Below are 21753 nucleotides of genomic sequence, written 5' to 3' on the forward strand. Positions count from 1 at the left end.
TCCTCTCCTCTCCTCTCCACTTCTTTTCTTTTAAGGCAGTCTCACCATGTAACTTTGGCTGGTCCAGAACTAGCTATATAGACCAGACTGCTTTTAAACGCAAAGTGCCTCTGCTTCTTGAGTGCTGGCTTTGAAAGTGTGGGCCCTCAGAAGCCTATGACTTCTGATCCTTAGGAACCAAGCTACTCCACAGACCATGTACTGTTCTACTTAGCCAGGCATATCATTCCAGAGTGGTATGGGAGTGGTAAAAGTGTGCTGCGGAATCTTTTCACAGTGCAAACGATGGTGGCCTGAAGCCAGGTTCTTAAGATGTCTATTAATACCACATACAAGACTTCACTTCCCAAACTCTGAGTTTTCTCTTTTCATCTGCACATTGCCTGTTTCATTCAAATGGGAATGAGTGGCTTTCATACAGTTTGCCTATTATCTTGACCCTTAAGACTCCCTTATCCACCATGCACTTCCCACCTTCTGGCCATGCAGGAAAGAGTATAGAATGGAGGACCACACCCAAACTGTCCCCACTAAGAAGTGGTAGTCAACCTCAGGGATATTTGTCTTCAATCACTCTTCCTTAGACTTTCTAACCCAGTAGGTTTGGTTTGACACCTTCCCAAAGAATTGCATATGTCATGCTTTAGCTTGGTTCGCATGGCTCGCAGACAGATGAGCACCGGTTCTCCCTGGAGTCTGACTTTAATCACACCACTTTCCCCTTCATTGGGGTTGCATTGATTGTTTTCTCTTTGTGGTGAGGGTAATAAGAACCACTTCCTGTTTGGGGTCCCTTAACCTCTCTCTCTCCAATCCAGGGACATTTCGTGAGTTGGCAGTATTATTTGCAGAAGAGAATTTGGTCTCTAAACTAAATATCATGGGTGGGCATATGATGCCTGACTGTGCAATTAATGAAGACTTTTGCATCCTTGCCCTGTTTCATAGGTGAGGATCAGAGTAGCCTGGCTGGGTTGGTTTTAGTGAAGAACTCTGTGAATGTGAAAGTACCTCTATGCTTTAATCTATTTGGATCTAGTATTAAATTAGAACCTATTTGAGTCTAGTATTAAATTAGACCCAGCCTTTTCAAAGTGCACTGCAGAGCCAGCCACACTTGTTGAACACCTTCTAGGTTTACATGGGGGTCTTTCTAGCTGCAAGTTCCTTGTTGGTGAGGGACTAAGGCAGCCTTGCCCCTGGCAGGGAGGAGAACTGAGGAAAGGCCGGATGCCGGAGGTCGGGGAACAGGTGGGTTTTTAGAATTGTTCTGTTCTGAGACCACTCCAGATGGAAGCGCTCCTCTCGTTGCTACCAAATCCATCTCTCTTGAGCTTTGTCTACAGACAAAGAGGGAAGGCATTATTCATCTCACATTTGCCCTGCAGTATTTATCATAAATAATCTTGGTTTCTAAGGAAAGGCTGGCACAGGAAAAAATATTTGCTGATGAACATGGACTGTATAGTTACCGTAGCCATGAAAATAGTCACTGGACAGTGTACCTAATGGCAAAACCTGACACCTCACAAAACAGCCTGATGGTCCGTTCATCCCTGATGAATGTCAGGCTGTGGAGCTTAGAGAAAAGCGTGCCAGCTGAGCTGGCACTTTCTTTACCTTCCCTGGGCATGCATTTATTCAACATCTTGCTCAGTATAAAATCCATGGCTTCTCCTTGGTGCAGCTTCTTTCTTAGATTCAGGAGCTGCTCTTTTCCCTTCCCATCAGCTTGTGGTATAGTGATAAGATTTGGTGATGTGTGACACACATTGCACACTGCATTCTTTTCTTTTTCTTTTCTTTTTTTGTTTTTGTTTTTGTTTTTGTTTTTGTTTCGGCTTTTAGAAACTTTATTTTCCTTCCACCTAGGTGGCCTGTGCTATGGGAGCTGCTGACCAGCCCTCAGTGGCTGGCTGTGCACTCCAATCTTCTGTGGGAAATTGCTGGATGGGCACAGAGGGCGCCTGCACACCCTCAGTCTCTTCTCCCTGAAATTCCTCCTTTGTCACAGCCTTTCAGCAGCAGCCTGCTCCTCCTTCTCAGTCTCCTCTGAGTCTCTGTAAAAGGAAAGATCAGGCATAACCTCCCATGGGTGCTCATGGGACATAGTACCTCGCATGCATAGTACTTTCTGGGCCAGCATGCTCCACATCAGACACACTGAGTGAGTACCCTTTTGTTCCATGGGTTGGCACTTAGTTCATATAGGACAGAGGAGAATCTGCACACACTGCATCCTTTGGTGGCATAGAAAAGGAGGCAAAACAGAGAACAAAATAGAGAGGTTTGGATGAGCCTTCAAGCTTGGACCTACAGCCAACCTGCTATTGACCAGCTAGGTAACCTGGTAATTAATGTTCACTAGTTTCTAATTCTTATATCTGTTGTTCTCTAGAATGAAATAATACATCCTGCAGGGGGTTTGTGGGCAGCATACATGAGTTATGACATATAAATGTCTGCCCTAGACTCACACCATAAATGGCATGTTCATGAATTCCAGTAACTGTCTTCTGTAACAACACAGTTATTTATCTCTCAAGAATTTAGATTGGAGACCGAGCACATTGAAATTCCTCACAAGAGGAAGCAGGCACAGATGACCAAGTCTTCAGGGACTCCTCAGAGGTGCTGGCGTGGAGTCTAAGAGTGGCTAGTTCATGAACTGCCCATAAATAGGTTTCTTCCTGTTCCTGGTGTCTCAGGTTCTAGTCATCATTTCTACTTCACACTGTTGTCCATCCCACCAAAGGGCCAGAGACTGCTTTGTGCCTGTGTGTTTTCTTCTCAGAGGAGAGAGAGAACATGCTTGCTTGTCTGGAAGCATGCCATTTACTAAGCCCATCCTCCTAGTTTGTGTAGAGACTGAAGAGATCTAAGCTAGAAGGACAACCTTGGCTAGTAAAACAAAGCCGGCTCATTAATATTCAGGACCTGATTTTAGCATTTTCTACACCTTGATGAGAAACATTTTTGTGTAAATCAAGAAACTGATTCCCTTCTCTGAAAGAAATATCCCTTCCCTGAAAAGAACAAATGTAACAACTCAGTTATCTATCTCCCAAGACTGTAGAATGTGCCCACATCAATTACAAAGAGCATGGAGACCCAAGCAGATTGAAATTCCTCACAAAAGTAAGCAGTCACAAATGGCCAAGTCTTCAGGCACTCCTCAGAGGTGCATCTGGGGAAACCTGCATTGGAAAGTCTGGCGGTTCCTGCTCTTGCAGCCACCTGGCTATGTCTGCATTAAACTGGGAAGAACAGGCCCTCCTTGCTCCTCAGCCCTGTATGTAGTTAGGATGTATGGGCACTTACAATGTGCTAGGCTCGGTTGAAAGAGTCACCTATGTTATGTCACTGTGTCTCGGCACATCTAAACTCTAACACACATTATATTTTTATCTCCATTTACAAAGGAGGAAATCAAAGCTCAGAAAGCTTACTAAATTTCTCAAAATCTCACAGTTGAGCATAGGCAATGAAAACTCCAGATTGTCTGGCTGGGAGCCTTCTCTCTTAATGCCTCTCCACTGCCTAAGAATTCATTATCCTGCTGCAAAGTCTCAGCGAAGTAGCAAAAACTTTCTAAAAGTTTTATTTAACAGTAGAACTCCATACAAGTGACATTTCCTCAGCACAGGACCAAACTGCTGTATAGGCTACGTGACAGCTCAGCGTTTCCCATGAAGTGACCTGTGCTCTCCAGTGTAATACCCCATTTTGCAGGTGGATTCTCTGAGGCCATCCCTGAGGTTTAGATTATGCACAGAGATCCATCAGGGACCCCCGCCGAAGGGAAGATGACTCACAGCACAAACTTGACAGCTTAGCCACCCACACTGTGCCCATATGTGGGGCACATATGGCACTGCAGAGAGGTCTCATGCTGGACAGAACCTTTATACTCTTGCTGCCATTAATGAGAGGGAGTAGGCCATCCCCAGAAAGTGTCAGCCCTGCTTAGGCAGACCCTAAGCGGTCTTCTGAAAGCATGCTTGCCCCTGGGGCAGCATGTTCTCTCTTGAGCAGAGCCTCTCTCAGCACATCCCTGTTTCCATTTCGGCAGATTCAGTCTCATCATGACTGGTATCTACTTAGTGTCAAGCTGTTGGTTTTTTGTGTTTGTGTTTGTGTTTGTTTGTTTGTTTGTTTGTTTTGACTGCTTCTTGGTCACTAGAATCCTAGATGAATAAGCATTTACAGTATCATACTAGGTATCACTCCCAAGTATCTAGAACACTTTAACTCTAGCCCAAAGCAGAGGCAAAGGTAATTTTGGAGATAAATGGACAGCTTTTTTGTTTCGATATGGTGACTTTCAGGTGGGGTCACTTGGCCTTTTACCCCCAGAAGCTAGAGTCCCAAGGAAAAACCCATAATGTGATGGTAAAACCTTTAGTCATGTGTTGCTTACTGTCTGTCTCCAACAAAACCCTTTAGCCCATGTCTTCCATGATGAGAGGGAAGCATTCTTCCCCTGCTCTTCAGTTGGCCTTCGACTGTGCTCAGCCACCTATGCTCTGTCCTCCCAAGTTGACCATAACTGTTGTCCTTTGGGATTCTTTTGCCTTTAGCATCAACTGACTCCATGTCCCGTTGTTCCTGGAGCTGGCTCTGACTGCTGGCTGCAACAGTCCAAGGTGTGTCAGCCCTCTTTGCATTCCCTCCTTTCAGGTTGGTAAGCTTATTCAAGAAGCAGCTGGAAGAAGTAACCTGAAGAGAGTGACCCTGGAACTTGGAGGGAAAAGCCCTAATATTATTTTTGCAGATGCTGACTGTAAGTGGCCCCCAGATCTCACCCATGTCCCAGAATGCTACCCTTCTCCTTCCTCTTCTGTGTGTCCACTCTAGACAGACTATGCAGAGTGGTATCTTTGAAGTAAAGGGCATCCCAATACTCTGAGGAGAAAATCATTTAATATGGGAGAAAGAATACCTAGCCAACCACTGAACAGTTTAGCGCCATTCCCACTCTGATGTTGTAGAAGGGGTAGAAAAGTGAATGTTTGGCCATTAATATGTATTGGAAAGAGCAATATTCTACGACTCTGGCACTTCAAATAGTCTCTGCCTAGATTCAAGAGCTCTGAAACTTCTCAACTGGGTCTAGTGGCTGGTCAGTCATCAAAACTGAATGCTGCTTCCAGTGAGCTGGCTACATTTCCCCAAACCCACGCCAGCTCCTCTGCTGATCCATGCTAGCTCCTTTCCCTGGCTCCTGGAACTTTGGATGGGGCAAACCTTACAGAAACACAGATTGGTAACCTAGGAAATACTCCCAGAAGGACACCTCCTACTCTGTGCTCTTGAAAACCTCTCCAGAGTGAAATTGGCTCCTTTTCGGCCTCACACGTTTAGGCAGCACTCTTTCTTGGTTCTAACTGGGAGAGCTCAGGAGAGAGAAGGTGGACTGGCTGGGCCGTGTCCCACCGTGGGGTTGGCTGAGTTTGCCTGTAGCTTCCTTATCAAGATGAGAGATATATATTAGAGATTAGAGAGTTACATGTGCTGCTTTTCAGTGGCCCTGAGTTCCCTTCTTGGCATCGATGTCGGGTGGCTCACAGCTGTCTGTAGCTCAAGCTTCAGTGTACTTGCATGCAGTCAGAAACACCCACACGTAATTAGAAAATAATAAAAAATAAATCTCAAAAATGTCAGCGATCTTGCACCTTTCTTCCTGAGGAGTAGGCAGTTGGCTGTCACACTAGTGATACACTCATCTAGCAGCCGGCACACAGATTGATCAATATTATCCAGAACTGTAAGATATCAGAAAGCAGGGGGAAAGAATTATCACACTGCTGTTGAATAATTCCATATTTAGAGGAGATGTAGTAGCTGCAAAGAATCACTGCTGTTATAGTTTAATCACCAAAATTATAAGTAAACATGCAAGATCCAGTTGACAATGAGTCCTATTCTATACATTTTGGGTAGCCCAAATGTAATATATGTTTACTTTTCCAATCACTATCCTAAGCTTAAAAGGCTACATTAAAACTCTGATTTCTGATTTTCCTTAGAGCTGGAAAGGGTTTGGTAAGCCCTGACATTCATGCATGCTAACGGTCAACTCTGGTGGCTCTGTTCATCTCTATTGCATTTCTTGATCACGTGGAAGATTCAGTTATCCTGGGTCTTTTGTATAATGAAATTTAAATCTTCTGTTATAAGTGATGAGGGCTGGTCCTTCTGTTTGCAGAACAAGAAAGAGTCTCAGTGATGTGAGGTTGTTCAGGTTCACATAGCAAGTATTATCTGGTTCAACACCGCTGGATTGTGTTCTCAGCCCAGGGCTACTCACTGGCATAGGCTGTGATGAACAGGGCCTCACACCTGGGCCTTTGCAGAGGAGGGGAAGGTGGCTCCCTAGGCAGGCCAGGCCACAGGCAAGGCTGTGTTGAGGATACCGATGCTTCCTCTTGTAGTGGACTATGCTGTGGAGCAGGCTCACCAGGGTGTGTTCTTCAACCAAGGCCAGTGCTGCACCGCAGGGTCTCGAATCTTTGTGGAAGAATCCATCTATGAGGAATTTGTGAAAAGAAGTGTGGAAAGAGCCAAGAGGCGCATTGTGGGGAGCCCCTTTGATCCCACGACTGAGCAGGGTCCTCAGGTAAGAAACCAAAAGGACTACCCTTGTATAATGTTACCTGGTCTGGCTAATAGGACCCAGCGAAAACAACCTCTTCCACTTTCAACAGCCTTCTTATCTTCATGGTTGAAAATGCAGTCACTGGGGTATTGCCTCTCTATATATTATTAAACATAGCCTCCAAAGAACTATGGAATCAGAATTACATAAGATATATTTTAAACTTGTGGGGGTGATTAAACAGGAAGATCTCTGGGCAAAGCAGAGTGGATCTTAATAATGTAGCCCCGCCTCCAGCCTCCTAGCCACTTGTCAGATGCTCTGGTCAGGAAGGTGGACATCTCCTTCTCAGACGTTTTTCCTCCCTACCAACTGCCCACAGGTCTCTCTGCTGCCTTTCATTTCTGTAACACGCAGGAATGGAGAGCTGGCTGACTTCTCTAACTCTTACTGTGTTGTACCCATAGTGTAGTGGAGACATCACAAATGCACCTCCCGAGCAGCCAGGAGCTGCACACTGGAGCACGTTGGTCTATCTGTAGCCATCAGGACAGGTTCCCAGACCTGTGGTTTTACTCTAGGCAGGGTCAGAATTTGCAGGGTTTTGTTGGAACCAGTTCTCATCTGGATCACTGAGCGCAGGCTTTCTAGCAAAGGAACCCACATCTCAGTCTGAGGACCTCTGGTGAGAAGATTGATGCTCTAGCTAAGAAAACCTGGGTGAATAGAGTTTCTTACATCATTCACTGTAATGGCTGAACGGCAACTTCAGTGTTGGCTTCTGTTTCCAACCAGGAATCTTGCCCTTAGGAAATTTAATTCACTTCTCTACAGGCAAAACAGGAATGCCTCTAAAGATAAACCCAATAGTAACTTAAGGCAGTGCTTCTGAGAGAGGCTGTGTGTAAGTCACTGTTTTTATCTTTTTAATGTTAGTATATGGCTTGCTTAATTGTTCATCTGGATAGATGTGTCCTTTATAAAACTATATAAAGAAGCATACGTAACCTGTATAGACACTGCATAATCATTAAGCCAGGCCTCTAGCATTCTGATTAGTTTGGAAGTCATGGCCTGGCATTTCAGGTTAGGAAGTCATCAGAGTTCTTTGGATTCCTCCTCTGTAAAGTGCAACCACATAAAATTTCCACCTTTTCATTCTTCAAAATATAGTAGATAGAATCAATTTCATATGATCTGACTGGATGTAGTGACATTTGGGGAAGAAAATCATACAAAGAGGTTCATGAGAATGTCCATTTCCCCTGTAGATCGATAAGAAACAGTACAACAAGGTCCTGGAGCTCATCCAGAGTGGTGTGGCTGAGGGCGCCAAGCTGGAGTGTGGAGGCAAAGGACTGGGGAGGAAGGGCTTCTTCATTGAGCCCACCGTGTTCTCCAACGTCACTGATGACATGCGGATTGCCAAGGAGGAGGTATCACGGGCGTTCTTAGGAAAGCCACACCTTTCCTGGGGTTTTCAGAGCATTTGAACGTAATCGGGCTTTAATACTTTTAATCTTTACATACACTGTTTGTTGCAGATCTTTGGTCCTGTTCAAGAAATTTTGAGGTTTAAGACTATGGATGAAGTTATAGAAAGAGCCAATAACTCAGACTTTGGACTTGTAGCAGCTGTCTTCACTAATGACATCAACAAGGCTCTCATGGTATCCTCTGCAATGCAAGCTGGGACAGTTTGGTAAGACTTATAGCCACTGGTCATGGATGTAAGGAATCCTGTGTTTGCACTTCAGTACAGTCACTAAATACTAACTGTACTTCAAAGAGAGGAGATGAAGTTAGTCCAGTGAGCATGGTCAGACTCTTGCAGGGCCTTTCTTGGCCATATTACCTCATGGCAGATGGTGGTGGAAGAGGTCACATAGCCAGACAGAAGCCTGTAAGCAAGATTCAGGGGTGGGGCTTGTTCTTAGAGTAGCTTCCTCTTGTAGGAACTACCTTGCTTCTAGGGTAGCTCCCCCAGGGAGTAAGGAACCCTCACCAGGTTCCACCTTTAACAATTCCACCTTTCTCCAGCATCACTACCCTGTGGACAAAGCTGTCAACACGTTGTTTGCCCTTGAGGGACAAACAACTTGAAAACTGTGACAGGGGGTTACAATTCTCAGGAGCCAGGGTAACAGAGAAGGGTCTTCTGCAAAGATGGGGAAAACAGAAAGCAGCCAGACCTCAATCTGAGAAAGCTCTCATTAACAAGGGCAGAAAAATCAAATATTATGAATTTTTCACTTTGAAAAAAAAGTTTCTCAAAGAAATCCAGCAGTTGGATTATTTCTGTGAGGTGAGATTATTCATATTAACAGTGCTATTTTCTTCTTTTAGGATCAATTGTTACAATGCCTTAAATGCGCAGAGCCCCTTCGGGGGGTTCAAGATGTCTGGAAATGGGAGAGAAATGTAAGTGTCAGAGATTCCCATGTCTGCGTCAATGGGTGGTATCAGCACGGAGAGTGTGGACACAACCGTTTGCATCACCTCCATCCTTCCCCTCACAAGCTTTGTTTATGCTGTTGAGACAGGGTCTCATTCTGAAGCTTAGAAAGACCTGGAACTCTGTAGTATCAGCTGACCTCAAACTTACAGTAATCCTCCTGCCTCTGCCTCCTGAGTGCTGAGATTAGAGGTGTGAGCTCCCATACCCAGCTTAATCTAACGTTTTACTAAACATAAACTCATATAAGCTGAGTATCACTTGGTACTAAAGTGAGCAAGATTCAGCTCCCTCATGCTCACGGTGGACAGAGAATAGATCCGGGATTCAGCTTCATCTTGTAAGATGGAGGATGAGCTCCATGTTGACGGGTGAGGGCAGAGAAGACCCCACCCCAGGAGCACACTATTGTAGTGTTCAGGGCTGGCACTCAGCAGCTGCCCTGCCAAGGCCCAGGTCCTGCTGCAGGAACATTTCACTGGGTCGTTGCAACTTCAGAAACCTCGGGTTGGTGCTCTAAAGCATGAGGGTTTCTGTAAAGACAGGATGGCTTGTTACATTCATCCCCCAGAACAAGGTCGCTAGAGCTCTGAGCTCCACTGCTTGCCAGACTTCCGTGACTCCAATGCCTATAAGGGGCTAACTCCTGGCTGCCATTCCTTTTGTACCCATCCAGGTCATTTGTTTGTACCACCTGCTCATCCCTATAGATCCTCTAAAGTTGGGACTGTGGGATTAAAACATGGGTCTGGGGAGAGGGGAGTTGCTGAAGATATAAATTGAACATATTTCAAGGTCTTCCAGGGAAATTGCTTGGAAACTGAGGAGATATCAGAGTTCTGAAGGCTCAGGTGCCTAGCATATAGTTGTCTTGGCAGAGCCCAGTGGAGAAGATGAATAGAAGAGTTCTGTATTAACAGTAGCTGGTGTTACTTAAGTCACTTGGACCGCTACAACACAACCTTCTTCTGGCAGTGTAGACATTAGGAACTTACTGCTCATGGTTCTGGGAACTATGTCCAAGGTCAAGGTGCTGGTAGATTTGGTGTCTGGGAAGGGCTCATTTCTCACAGATGGCACTTACCATGTCCTCATGAAGTTCAGAGGAAAGGAAGTATGCTGGAACCTATCCTAGCAGGGCTCTGATCCCATTTGTTAGGGTGGAGCCCTCATGACTTAATCAGTTCCCAATGGCCTGGCCCACTTGTTAATACTATCACATCGTGCAGTAGGTTCCAACATACACATTTTGGGGTAACACAAATAGCTGGACCTCAGCAGCTGCCTTCAGCTAAGTAGCTGTTGTTTATCTGGCTTTGTGCTAACTTCTTTCCTCACATTATTTCAAAGAGAGGAGAGGCAGTCAGTTCAGTGAGTGATCTAGATGAACTTCCCTTAACATGCTAAAGAGCTCAGGAGTAGAGTGCTCAAGGCTTATCCCATCTCACAGCTAGGCCATGTCAAGTCTGACTTTCAAGCCTAAGCCTCAGTGGTTTCAGATAGATAATGCCTTATGACAAGCAGCCATGGAAGCCTAGGGGCTGCGAACAGAGATGCTTCTGAACAGGCTTCAAAGCTAACACAGTTGCCTTGAGATGCTGATGACCTGTAAAACATAGCAGAAGTAGACTAGACCAGAGACTCGGTGCAGGCTTCAGTATAAATTGATTGGTTTTGAGTGGCATCCATTGAATAAGTAGTGGCCAGGGGCTCCCTCATCTGACATGCTCATTTGAAAGTCCAGCTGTGTCTGCGTTTGAAAGGAGTGACTTTATTTTCTGAATCCTGTGGCTCACAAGAAGGGACATTATTACCCAGACCCCTTCCTTCCGCCATTACTGAATGACTTTCTAAAAGCAAGGGGTTGACTCACAATCTACTAACCAGTAGTGAACATGCACAGCAAAGCACTGGGCTGGGTCTGCGGGGACTACAGCACATTAGGGCCCTTAGACCACTGTTGGATAAGTGAAATGTACAATATTGCAGGGAACAGAGGAAAAGATGCTGAAGCGAAGGAGAAGCTCGAGAATGAGGGACATTGCTGTGAAAGTCTGGGCAGTGTTCACCGTGGTCTTGAACAGGGCTTTGGATTGGTCTTTTAAGGAGGGGAGAAGCTGAGCAGAGAGAGAATGTTCTTTTGAGCTTGGAGGGCAACGCAAGGTAGTGGAGGCAGAGCATGAGCAGAAGCACACTGATAAAGATAGGAAGCTGTCTGTGGGATGTGCAGGGACCCCATTAAACATGAAGGGGGATCCACAGGTGTCACAGACTGCAGCTGGTGTCTTCTAGCCCTTTAGCAGGGAGCTGTCTGTGTGGAACAGCTCCGAGGCTAAGAGTAGTTTGTGAAGTCATGTTGCTTAGATGCAAATCTTGGCACTTCTGCTTCCTAGCTCTGTAACTTTGAGTCTTCCTCAGCCATGATATCCTTCTCTACAGATGAAAATAGTTACAGCACCTGCCTAGGAGTGGTGCTTTGTGGGTATGTTAGGATTAAGTAGATAATGTGTACTAGCAGTGCCTCAAAAGCCTTCAGAGAGAGAAGCAGCCAATGGTGATCAGAGGATTCGAGGAGGCTGGCTCTTCTTAAGTTCCTTAAGGGGCATGTTACTTCTGAAGTGTAGCCGTGTTCTTCCCTCCCAGCCATGGCGCCAGCTCTTCTACGCTCCCATGCACCTGGCCTTGCTCGCCACACTTGTCTTCCAGCCAGCACTGTAACCCACCTGGAACCCTGTTCTCCCAGGAGCTTCTACTCCGTCTGCTGCCTAAAGCCTTCCTGTACACAGGACCTCTTCTTGGCTCGCACAGGGCCCTAACTCTGCCCCCACCCCTGAGGCTGCATTCCACTTGCTCTCTCATTTCCTGTCGCTGTGGCTTTCCTCCCCAGTCTCTCTGAAGTGTTGTTGGGACAGTCACTGGTCCTGGGAACACTGTTCTCTTTCAGTGTTTTGCTACAGATCATTAACATGGTGAATTACCAGTATAAAATAAACTTGTAATAACTGGCCTGTGGGTAATGGGGTCCAGTCCCATGCTACCCCATCCCTCATCAGAAGCAGGCCCTGACGGATTCAGATTTTTGATGATATGTGAATCTGGTCTCTTCCCAGAAGAAGTGTCCCTTTGCTAGGAAGTTGTTTGGGGGCACAGTTTGGCTCTGTCAAACCATATATAACAAACCATATATAACACTGGCCAAGAAAACCTGAAGAGCAGCTTCTCTCTCCATAGAGACATGGTGGTGATATGGCCCTCTCCCCTGCATTTATGAAATAATGATGGATGGTACTCTTTGATGAGGCTGATTGCATGTTACCTGAATCAAGGTGTCTCAACCTTTTTTCTATTTGTGACCCCTTTTGCCTCAGAAATTTTTGAAACCTTCAGTATGTAGGTATGCTAAATAGGTATATAATCCAAATAATTCCTGATAATCAATCATAAAGAAATTTCTTATAAAATAATTATTTGGAATCTATATAATTATACTATTTGTTAAAAGATAATGAAACTTTGCATATTAATGAGATAGGCATGTGTGTTTATTTTTATATAAAGAACTAAATTTGCTGTATATTTGATGCTATAGGACAAAGAGCATCTTCAACACTTCAGAGCAGAGAGCACTGCCCCACAGAGATATGGACTGCTCATAGCCGGAGCATGTTTAGGGCTCTCTCAGAAATCACTGGAAATTCTATCCCAATCCAAAGCCAAAATTTATTTGATAAATGTTTATCAAACTCCAACAGCAATTTTTAAAATCCAGCATTCTAACAATACATTCTAATGATGTACTCACTTGCCACTTACAGGCTAAGGAAGTGGAGAGGGAATACTAAAAGCCTTTATTTTCCATAATAAAAAATTATGTTTCTATAAGGAACCTTGTATGCCCATTATGCACGTGGTTCACAGCACAACCTGAGCCTCGTGCCAGCAGCCAGCAGTCTGAACCTCAGCTGAGCTGCTGAGCTGGTAGATAGCATGATGACATGCACTGTACAAAGTGTGTGCTGTGTGTTCAGACCAAGCAGGCACATGTGAAGCCACAGATGGGACACAGGCAAGCAAAGCCTGGAACGCCCAGATACATTATGGATTTGAGTTTGAGTTACTCTTTGGCCACTGAGGATTCAGAAACCCCTCACTGTTGCCGACCATTTTCTGACCCTGTTCACTTCACAGACTCCTCCTGGCCACAGTTTAAGATGCCGCAATGTAAAATAACCTTGTTCTCCGTCTCCACTTGCTCCCAAAACATGTTTTCTCTGTTTTAATGAGTACTGGAAACACTTTAAATAAAAGACCCTGCTCTGCCTTCCATCTAGTGTGATGGACTCCAGAAAACCCACTTAACCTCCCTTTGGGAAGGCTTATTTGCCTCACATCCTAGAGTCTCCATGTCCACACCCACATGGTGCAGAGAAGGAACCTTCCAGAAACAAGCTCCAAGGAAGCTGGCTGCCTAGCCTCAGTTTCTCCCTGGAGCTGCACGAGGGCTGCCTGCTACGGGTTATCTGATGTGCCCTCCCTCTTGTGCCCAGGTCAGAGGTTAGAAGGGTTGCCTGCCCAAAAGCTTCCATCCATTGTCTGTCCTCCTGTTCCTGCCTCATTTCAGTCTCTGTATGAAAGGCAGGGAAATACAAGCTCCAAAGTCATGCTGAACTAAAGGGATGGGGAGTGAACTATAAACAGTAACATCTTAGACAGCAAGGATTAGGACTGCAAGAGTGAGAATAGTGTAGAGATGCTGTGCAGTCAAGCTTCTCAAGTCATATGCATGTGCACACACACGCGCACGCACATACACACACACAGCATGCATGTGATCAGAAGTCATCTGTGGTCTGAGGGGTTGGGATTGTGAAATATGCTCATCTTAGGACCCACTCTCAGAGACTAGTTGAGTAGCTCTGGGCCAGAACCCAGGATCTTCATGTTCTAATAAGCTTCTGGAATGATGCTGGTGCAGCTGGTGTGGGGACCTCATTCAGAAAATTGTTGTACCAAGCCCAGTAGAAGCACAAGGAAATACACCCTAAACAGAAATCCAAGGATTCCTAAAATGGTTTGCTGGGTGCCACTAAAAGTCTAACATTTCCTCCTTATCTCTGGGTGTGCCCCATTTCTTTATCTCAGTGACTGACCTTTTCTGCTGAGAAGCAGACTGGGAGCTTGTCGGGATCTCTGTGCCCTGTGGCAGTGTGCAGTGACAACAGTGGGCACACGGGTGGAAGCACTCAAGGAAGGACCTGGCTCTTCAGCAGTGAGGTTCTTCCTTGTTAACTACACATCTAAGAGTGCCACATACTTTAACTGGCGTGAAAAGATTTGAGAGAAAGACCCTAGATTAAAGTGGTGACGTTGCTGAAGAATCTAAACTTCAAACAGTTTAGAGTCCCTTGAACAGTCTTCTCAAAGAGTGGGCAGAATGGCCAACTCTGCCCTTCATCCCTCCCCAGACCTACAGAAGCAGAAACTTTGGAGTGGGGAGAGTCAAAACCCCACAATGTAGTCATGGTCCTGGGATTATAACTATATATGTCTGCTGGGGCTCAGGAACTGCCATAGGGGAGGTGACTGGGCACCAAGAGGACAGGGATAGCCCAGTGGACCCTTCAACCAGCTATCCAAGAGAAAAGCCATTGTTTCCCTGTCCACTGATGCCAGGATTCTGTTTCTGCCCCATGATGCTCCTGTTCCACCACTCGGAGGCCTCTCACCAGCCCTCTTTGATACGCTGGGCCCATGGCAGCCCTTTGACTATAGATTTGAGATACCTCCTTTGCCTCTAACCAGTCTGTGTATCTATATCCCTGCCGGAGAATGGGCAAGGACCCTCCAACTAGTAAGGCTACCCATGGCTTCACACATACAAACACAGTGGGAGCCAGAGGGCACAGTTCAATGCAGCCATAGTGACGGACACGTTTTTTGATCCTATAGACCCTTCCCCTGTACTTCTCACCACAGTCTCCAAGAAAGTCTGCTTCAGGATGTGTGCAAGTGCATGCATAAGGAAACCACTGCCACCAGGAAGCACAAAATGTCCTGATGAGGAGACACATTCCAGATGGCCTTAGGACAGGAAAAAATCCAGGGAAATCTAGAGTGAGCTGGTGATAGACACCCAGGGATTGGGTAGAGCTAATGAGGATATGGCCTAATGAGACTCAGCCGCCCAGACAGTGATGGTGCGCTTGCAGAGTTTGTTTTGTTGACTCTTGTATCCCAGGAGGCCCTTGTCAACTTGGGTGTGGTACCCAGAAGAGCTACTGGCAATGCTGTTGTTGAAGCTGTGTGTAGGGCCATGGGAGCCCAAACGGAAAAGGATGGGCCACTGCTCTAGGTACCACAACCCAGCTGTAGGAACTGTGTCTTCTGTGGCCCACTGGTGCAGAAGGCAGCTTTCGCACTCGCCTTTCACATACAGACACAATTCTGAGTGGTCCCCCTTCTGACAGAGACAGCGGCCATAGGGTAGAACTGACAAAGGAGCTGTACAGCAAAGGTCTTCCTCCACCCTCTCACCACCTCCTCTCCCTCTGCATCTTCAGTGTGCTAGGAAGTGTGGCCAGCTCACAGTTTTAGGGAGGTCGGAAAGCCAAATGAGTGAGCTCAGCTCCATAGGGACAGAAGTGCTATAGCAGAAGTGACCCCAGCAGACCCTTCCTCTTGGCCGCACTCACCTGCAAGGTACTTGGGCAACAAGTTACTTGGCTTTGCTTGCCCAGAGCCCAGCAGTGATTTCTCAGTAAACGCTTCCTGACAACCCTTGATCTGCCACAGCCACAGTTCCAGAGGGGAAGTAACTAAGGAGACTCTAAGGTCTAATGGTCACCTCAATTATTTCTTAAATCTTCCTAACAGCTTTATGAGGCCATAGTAGGTAGTTGTTGTCAGGACCTTATTGAAGGTGGTGCCGGTGGTTTCTGTTTTCATACAGTAGGCCTTCGGCTATCCTGTTCACCCCCCAGTTAGAAGTGTAAGGAGTGAGAAACTGAATTTTGCAAACTGGTAAGGATTCTAAGTCTTTGCTCTGAGAGACAGAGACCAGCCCTCTAGGCAGGCTATCAGCACAGGATGAGGACATCAGAAGTCTGCAGAGGCTGGAGCAGACGCTGCAGAGTGGCACACACTGCAGAGTGGTCCTGAGGGACCAGCACTCCCGGAAGGTGGGAATGTGGCCCAGGTGTTGGCAGGTGTGACCCAAGCCTTGGGTCTGGTTTTCTGCTGCATGGTGCTCAGCTGTAAGCCATCCTGCCCTGGCTAAGCCCAGGCCTGACTCTCAGGGTACCAAGGAGTCTCTTCCTTTCTGCAATGTGCTCTGAAAACAAGGGGGCCTTTAAGGAAGGGCACTTGCCCATGAGAGGGCAGCTCTCTGCTCTGAGGAGGGCTTTGCTCTCTGTCCACTAAGAGTTTGTGTATACAGCCCCATGACCTTCTGCTCCGAGCTGACAGCTTCACCCTCTCGAGGGTGCCACCACAGCTCAGTCACCATCCCCTGAGACGTTAATATCTGACTCTGCTCATCATTTGTTTCAGGGGTGAGTTTGGCTTACGGGAGTACTCAGAAGTAAAGACCGTGACGGTGAAGATCCCCCAGAAGAACTCCTAAGAGGCCAAGGCTGAAGGTGAAGACACTGCTGACCCCCTGCTTTCTCTGTAGAGCCCAGCTCTGGGGGGTACAGAGTTGAGACCAGCCCTTCTCTACATGTTGACTTGGTGACAGAGCAGGCAGATCACAGCACCTTTGACCCAGCCCAGCACGGCAGGGTGTAGAGACACTCTGGGAGGAGTCACCCTCATGATACCAAATAATGGGGCATGGCAGAGGTGGGGGAGCACTTGGCACAGCCAGTGTTGCTGTGAGGAGCATGGGATGGAGTGAGGGAGCTGCAGCGGTTGATGCCTTTGTCACAGAGAGCTTTCCTAGAGGAAAGGTTGCCTTGGCGCTGTCTTCATGTTCCGCCTTCCAGTTCCTGCCCACTCCTCACTCCTCCCTCTTCCAGGGAGACCTCGGCTGAGCTCATTTAGGGCAGATGTTTGGGCCGGGAACAATTTTCCAAGGTTTTGCAGCCAAATTACCATTTCATGTTATCCATTTCTTCAAAGCAAAACATGAAATGGTTTTAGTTAGAGCCAGGGCAGACTAAAAATGCCAGGAGCTGGTACACTGCAGATGTTCTAAGAGGTGGGGATGTAGTATAGTCCTTTTCTGACTTCCATAAATAACACAGCAAAAAGATGTGGATGAGGAAGGCCGAGGTTATCTTGTGTCATTCGCAGCTTCTGAGCTTGCTGCAGTTTGGTGTGTGTGTGTGTGTGTGTGTGTGTGTGTGTGTGTGTGTGTGTGTGTGTAGATCAGTGGTTCTCAACCTGTGGTTCATGACCCTCAATTAGTGGGGGAGGTATCAAATCATTTGACATACGGGTCACCTAAGATCATTGGAAAATGCAGATATTTACATTGATATGCATAAGAGTAGCAAAATTACAGTTATGAACTAGTAACAAAAAATACTTTTATGGTTAGGGGTCACTACAACTATATTAAAGAATCTGTATGAGGAACTGTATGTGTTAAAGGGTCACAGCATTAGGAAGGTTGAGAGGTGCTGGTGTAGCAGTGATGGAGGTCACAAGTTAGCATGTGTAGTTTACAGCTCCTGAACTTACTGCATGGTTTAGAGTCAGTGTCTCTCCCTCCCTGAGTCTCCCTTCCTCCCACCCTTCCTCTCTCCTCTCCTCTCCTCTCCTCTCCTCTCCTCTCCTCTCCTCCCCTCCCCTCCCCCCCCTCTAGTTCTTGGTTATTCTAGAATAAAGAAAGAACCACCGCCCTTGTTTTCCTTGATGAGTGAGATATTTTCCAAAGTTCATCTTAGGACCAACTAAAATTGTTCAGGTAGGCTCAGGAAGCTGGCGATGCCAGAGACCTTGCAAAACTGCCTGTTTCCAAGGCTGGCTGACACGTCTTGAGAAGTGAGTGATTGCTGGAGTCAGGACCACAGCCTCTCCTGCATCCTTGTCCCCACTGGGCCAGAGTCTGCTGGTTCAGCACTATAGCTATCCTGGCCCACTGTGCCTAGATCACCTGCCTGAAATCTGCTGTCGATGCGATGCGTTTGGAAAGTGTGGGCCAGCCTGATGATTCCCCTTCTCTATTGCAGAGCACCAGTGTGCCAAGACTGCCACGTTTCACCCGGCCTCCTCCGTCATGCCCTGTGGTCCCCTCGTCCATTTACCACTCTTGCCTCACAACAAGTGAGCTTCAGCCTGCAGAGGGGGAGGTGTGAAGCAAGCCTGACTCTCCTTCCCTCCAACCCCACCCCTCCCTCTGCCTTCCAATGAACCCCATTTGGTGTGGGCAGCACTGGCTTCCTTCCCTTCTCTCCCGAGCTGCCAAATTGAAGCCAGTCTCTAACCTGGGTGAATACCATTTATTTAAAAATGCCAAACATAACCTAGGTGTAGAATATGGTCATGTATCTATCGCCTTCTCTATTTAATAGTTTTCTGCTTTCTAACCAAACCAGTTTTCAGTTTTCTATTTATAACCTGCCTGTCCACGATGTTTTTAAGCAAGCTCTCCATACTGTTACTGACAAATGAGGACAACGCACTCAGCAGACAGAGCCCTGACAGTGGCTTTGAGTCCTTCCGGCAGGCGCTCTGTTCTTCCTACGGTGCACCCATGTGAACACACAATTAACCAGCTAGTTCCCTTCAACCCACAGTATAGAATGTGAAAATGAAGATTTATGACTTTTAATTTACTTCAAAAGAAACCTCGTGCTAGCAATAAAGCATTTATATTGTGTACACCTTGGGACTGTTTGTGTTTGTGAGTCTGTCCCACCGAGCCCATTTTTTTTTTTTTTTTTTTTTGTCTTTTCTTAACTGGGAGTTTTGGTGGGGGTGTGTTCTTATGTGACCGAGCAGACGTCTGAGAGGGAATAGAATACATTAAGGTTAAACAAACAAACTTGTGCTCTGACACTACTTAAAAATGTGTGTGTTTACAGTTTTCTGTGGCACATAAAACACAGGCAGATGTGGAGCCTGAGGTTTCAGGAAGAAACCTCAAAGGAATCTGTTAGGTGGACTCGAAAGCCCTGAGCTCACCATCAGCTTCCTGCTGCTGGGCATTTCCCTGTAGCTACACTCACTTACCAGAGGGGAATAAACTCAAAGGCTGCGAAAATGATGAGCTATGTCTGCAGCTGTACGTGGGGCTGCACTGTTGTCTAGAGCTTACGGACACAGTCTGCTCTCAGTGTCTAGCCTTTACTTATAAAAGGCTTGAATTTTTTTTTTCAGTGTTAAAAGTCAAATTTATTACAGTAGCAAGTGTCATGATTAAAAATGCCAGTTAAATGATCAAGTATCTAAATAATTTTTCTAATGTAAATACTAGAAATGACAACTCTAACAATTCTATTTGTATGCAAAATATTAAAAACATAATGCCATGCACAAGGCCAAAATATAACACTGCACACTGTCCTCTGTCCGCTCACCTGCTGGCCCCAGCATCACACCAGCCCTGGCCCGGATGCTGATTCCTTGGACCACAAGCCTCAAGGAGAGTGCTCTGAACACTCATTAGCTAGCAGCATCAAGGCTTAAACACCGCTGATGGCATTCTGATCGGGTGGTTGTAGTTCTCACTTCCTTCTCCCAATAGGCTCCAGATAAAAAAGATGAGCTAGAAAAACTGTTAATGAGAACCAAAATGATGTGGATCCCTGTGTTTCCTGTAGCCGTGACATCAAGTTCAATATCAAGGATGAAAAGTGCACCAGCATGTAACTTCAGTGACTCACTCCCCTCTGCTCACTCGTGCCTCATACCCTTCAGGAGACCCACCACCAAGAGCAAACAGGAATGCTGTGTGGGGGATGGGAGGCACCGTACAGGGGCAGGAAAGCACAGGCCCTTGAAGGGACATTTCCAAGAATTGCCTAACCTGCCCTCCACTTAAAGCAGGGACCATTTCCAGCCCAGTTTCCATTTCTGCACCCCAGAGGGGCTTTTTGCTTATTTTGTAACTTATTCTGAGCCATCAGCCACTGCCTTTTAGATGATGTTAGGACTTATCAGTTCCTTCCTAAGAACAGGTCCCCCAGGTTTGAGGAACAACACAAGTATTAGACTTGAACATGTTAGAAACACCTAAAGTCTGAACTCATTCACAACAGGGGGCAGGTGATTATTTTTTTTTCTGCAAATGAGCACGCAACACCCCGAGAGGGCAAGTGGCTGTGCCACAGAGAAGACAGGGGAGCTATGATGTTTATTCCTCTACAACAAACCTTCTCACATGACAATATGCATGTGCCAAGTGTGCAATCTCATCAAAGGCACCCTGTCTGATGAGAGCTTGATCCTGCATCCCCAGTAGGTCCCTAGCTGATGCTGATGCACAAAAGACTTGAAATTTTTATGTCTGTTGTTGTTGTTGTGTGTATGCATGCATGTGTGGTGTGGTGGCAGGAATGCACATGCCAGATTACGGGTGGAGGTCTGAGGACCACTTGCTGGAGTTGGTTTTTTCCTTCTCCATAGGCCTGTGGGATCAAAGTCAGGTCATCAGACTTACGTGACAAGCACGTTTGCCCACTGAGCTGTAATCAGCATCAAAGTGGAGTTCTCAGGGAATGGTTCCCACACTTAGGATCTACACACCCCTCACTCCCAACTCTTGGAATCTCTGTCTAGATTCTGGTTAAGAGGGACTAAAGGTGAACCAATGAATCTGCCCAAAGCAAACGTGACGATGGGCAGAGATGCTCTGCTGTGGATTTGCTGTAGTCCTTCACAGGAACACATGGAGTTTACAGAATGGGGCCCCTTGGTTGAGAATCAGATGTAAGGCAAGGCTTCTATGAATCAGACTCACACTGAGTAGATGAAGCAAAAAAAGGGCCTAGGGTAGTGAGTCCTTGTGTGTGTGTGTGTGTGTGTGTGTGTGTGTGTGTTGTACTGAATGGATGAGGTTAGTGTAAGAGAATAGTTTTGATGGAAGCAAAAACCTACAGAGGTGAGAACAAACTTGGCAAGACTAATAGATGGGTTGACCAGGCAGGCCAGCATGATGGCAGCAGGCCCGCCCAGAGGATCTGGAAGAGGGTTTCCTGTAAACTGATAGCAGCAGAGGTCAGAGAAAGAGACAGTCTGACACAAGACTAGTGTGAGTCATGATGACGGAGAGGAAGGGAAGAAAAGAAGCTACCAGCTCTTGAATGAATCTGAAACAAGATGATAATTGCTGTTTCAGAATCACATCAAAAGGGAGAGAGATGGACACCATCCCAGAAACTGAAACAGATCAAAGTTGTGGGGTGAGCTCTTGACTCGGGCTTTGAACATGGACATCATGGTTGATTCAGAGATAAACAGATAGAACTTACGAGCAGGTATTGGAGAGAAGGGATTGGAATTTGCTTGGGTGACTCTCTATAGCCTAAACTTGGAAGGACTGACACCAGGTGAACGCAGCATGAAACAAGGCAGGGAAGAAGCACTTGGTGCAATAGCCAGAGGCTGTGACCAGAAAAGAGCATGTGAGGAAAGCCTTCTCACTGGGCTCTGTGATTCTTCCTCAGATGGTCCCCATGTCAGGCACTGACAAGGGTGATGGGCAGGCAGGGAAGCTGGTTGTACCCGTTGTCTTGCAGATCTTATAACTTTAAGT

At 46.4% G+C, this 21753-nt stretch overlaps 1 protein-coding gene across 1 annotated transcript in view; it reads left to right on the top strand.

Annotated features, from left to right (window-relative positions):
- Positions 1-18880, top strand: part of Aldh1a2 (aldehyde dehydrogenase 1 family member A2) — an 80924-nt gene extending 62044 nt beyond the window's left edge. The window contains exons 8-14 of the mRNA XM_021206039.2: positions 4681-4783; positions 6435-6619; positions 7870-8034; positions 8143-8300; positions 8945-9019; positions 16602-16690; positions 18227-18880. Of these exons, the coding sequence (XP_021061698.1) occupies positions 4681-4783; positions 6435-6619; positions 7870-8034; positions 8143-8300; positions 8945-9019; positions 16602-16674 (759 nt within the window). The 3' untranslated portion in view covers positions 16675-16690; positions 18227-18880. The remainder of the gene's footprint in view (positions 1-4680; positions 4784-6434; positions 6620-7869; positions 8035-8142; positions 8301-8944; positions 9020-16601; positions 16691-18226) is intronic.
- Positions 18881-21753: the final 2873 nt, after the last annotated feature.

This window comes from Mus pahari, chromosome 10 (genome assembly GCF_900095145.1).
Source record: "Mus pahari chromosome 10, PAHARI_EIJ_v1.1, whole genome shotgun sequence".
Lineage (NCBI taxonomy): Eukaryota > Metazoa > Chordata > Mammalia > Rodentia > Muridae > Mus > Mus pahari.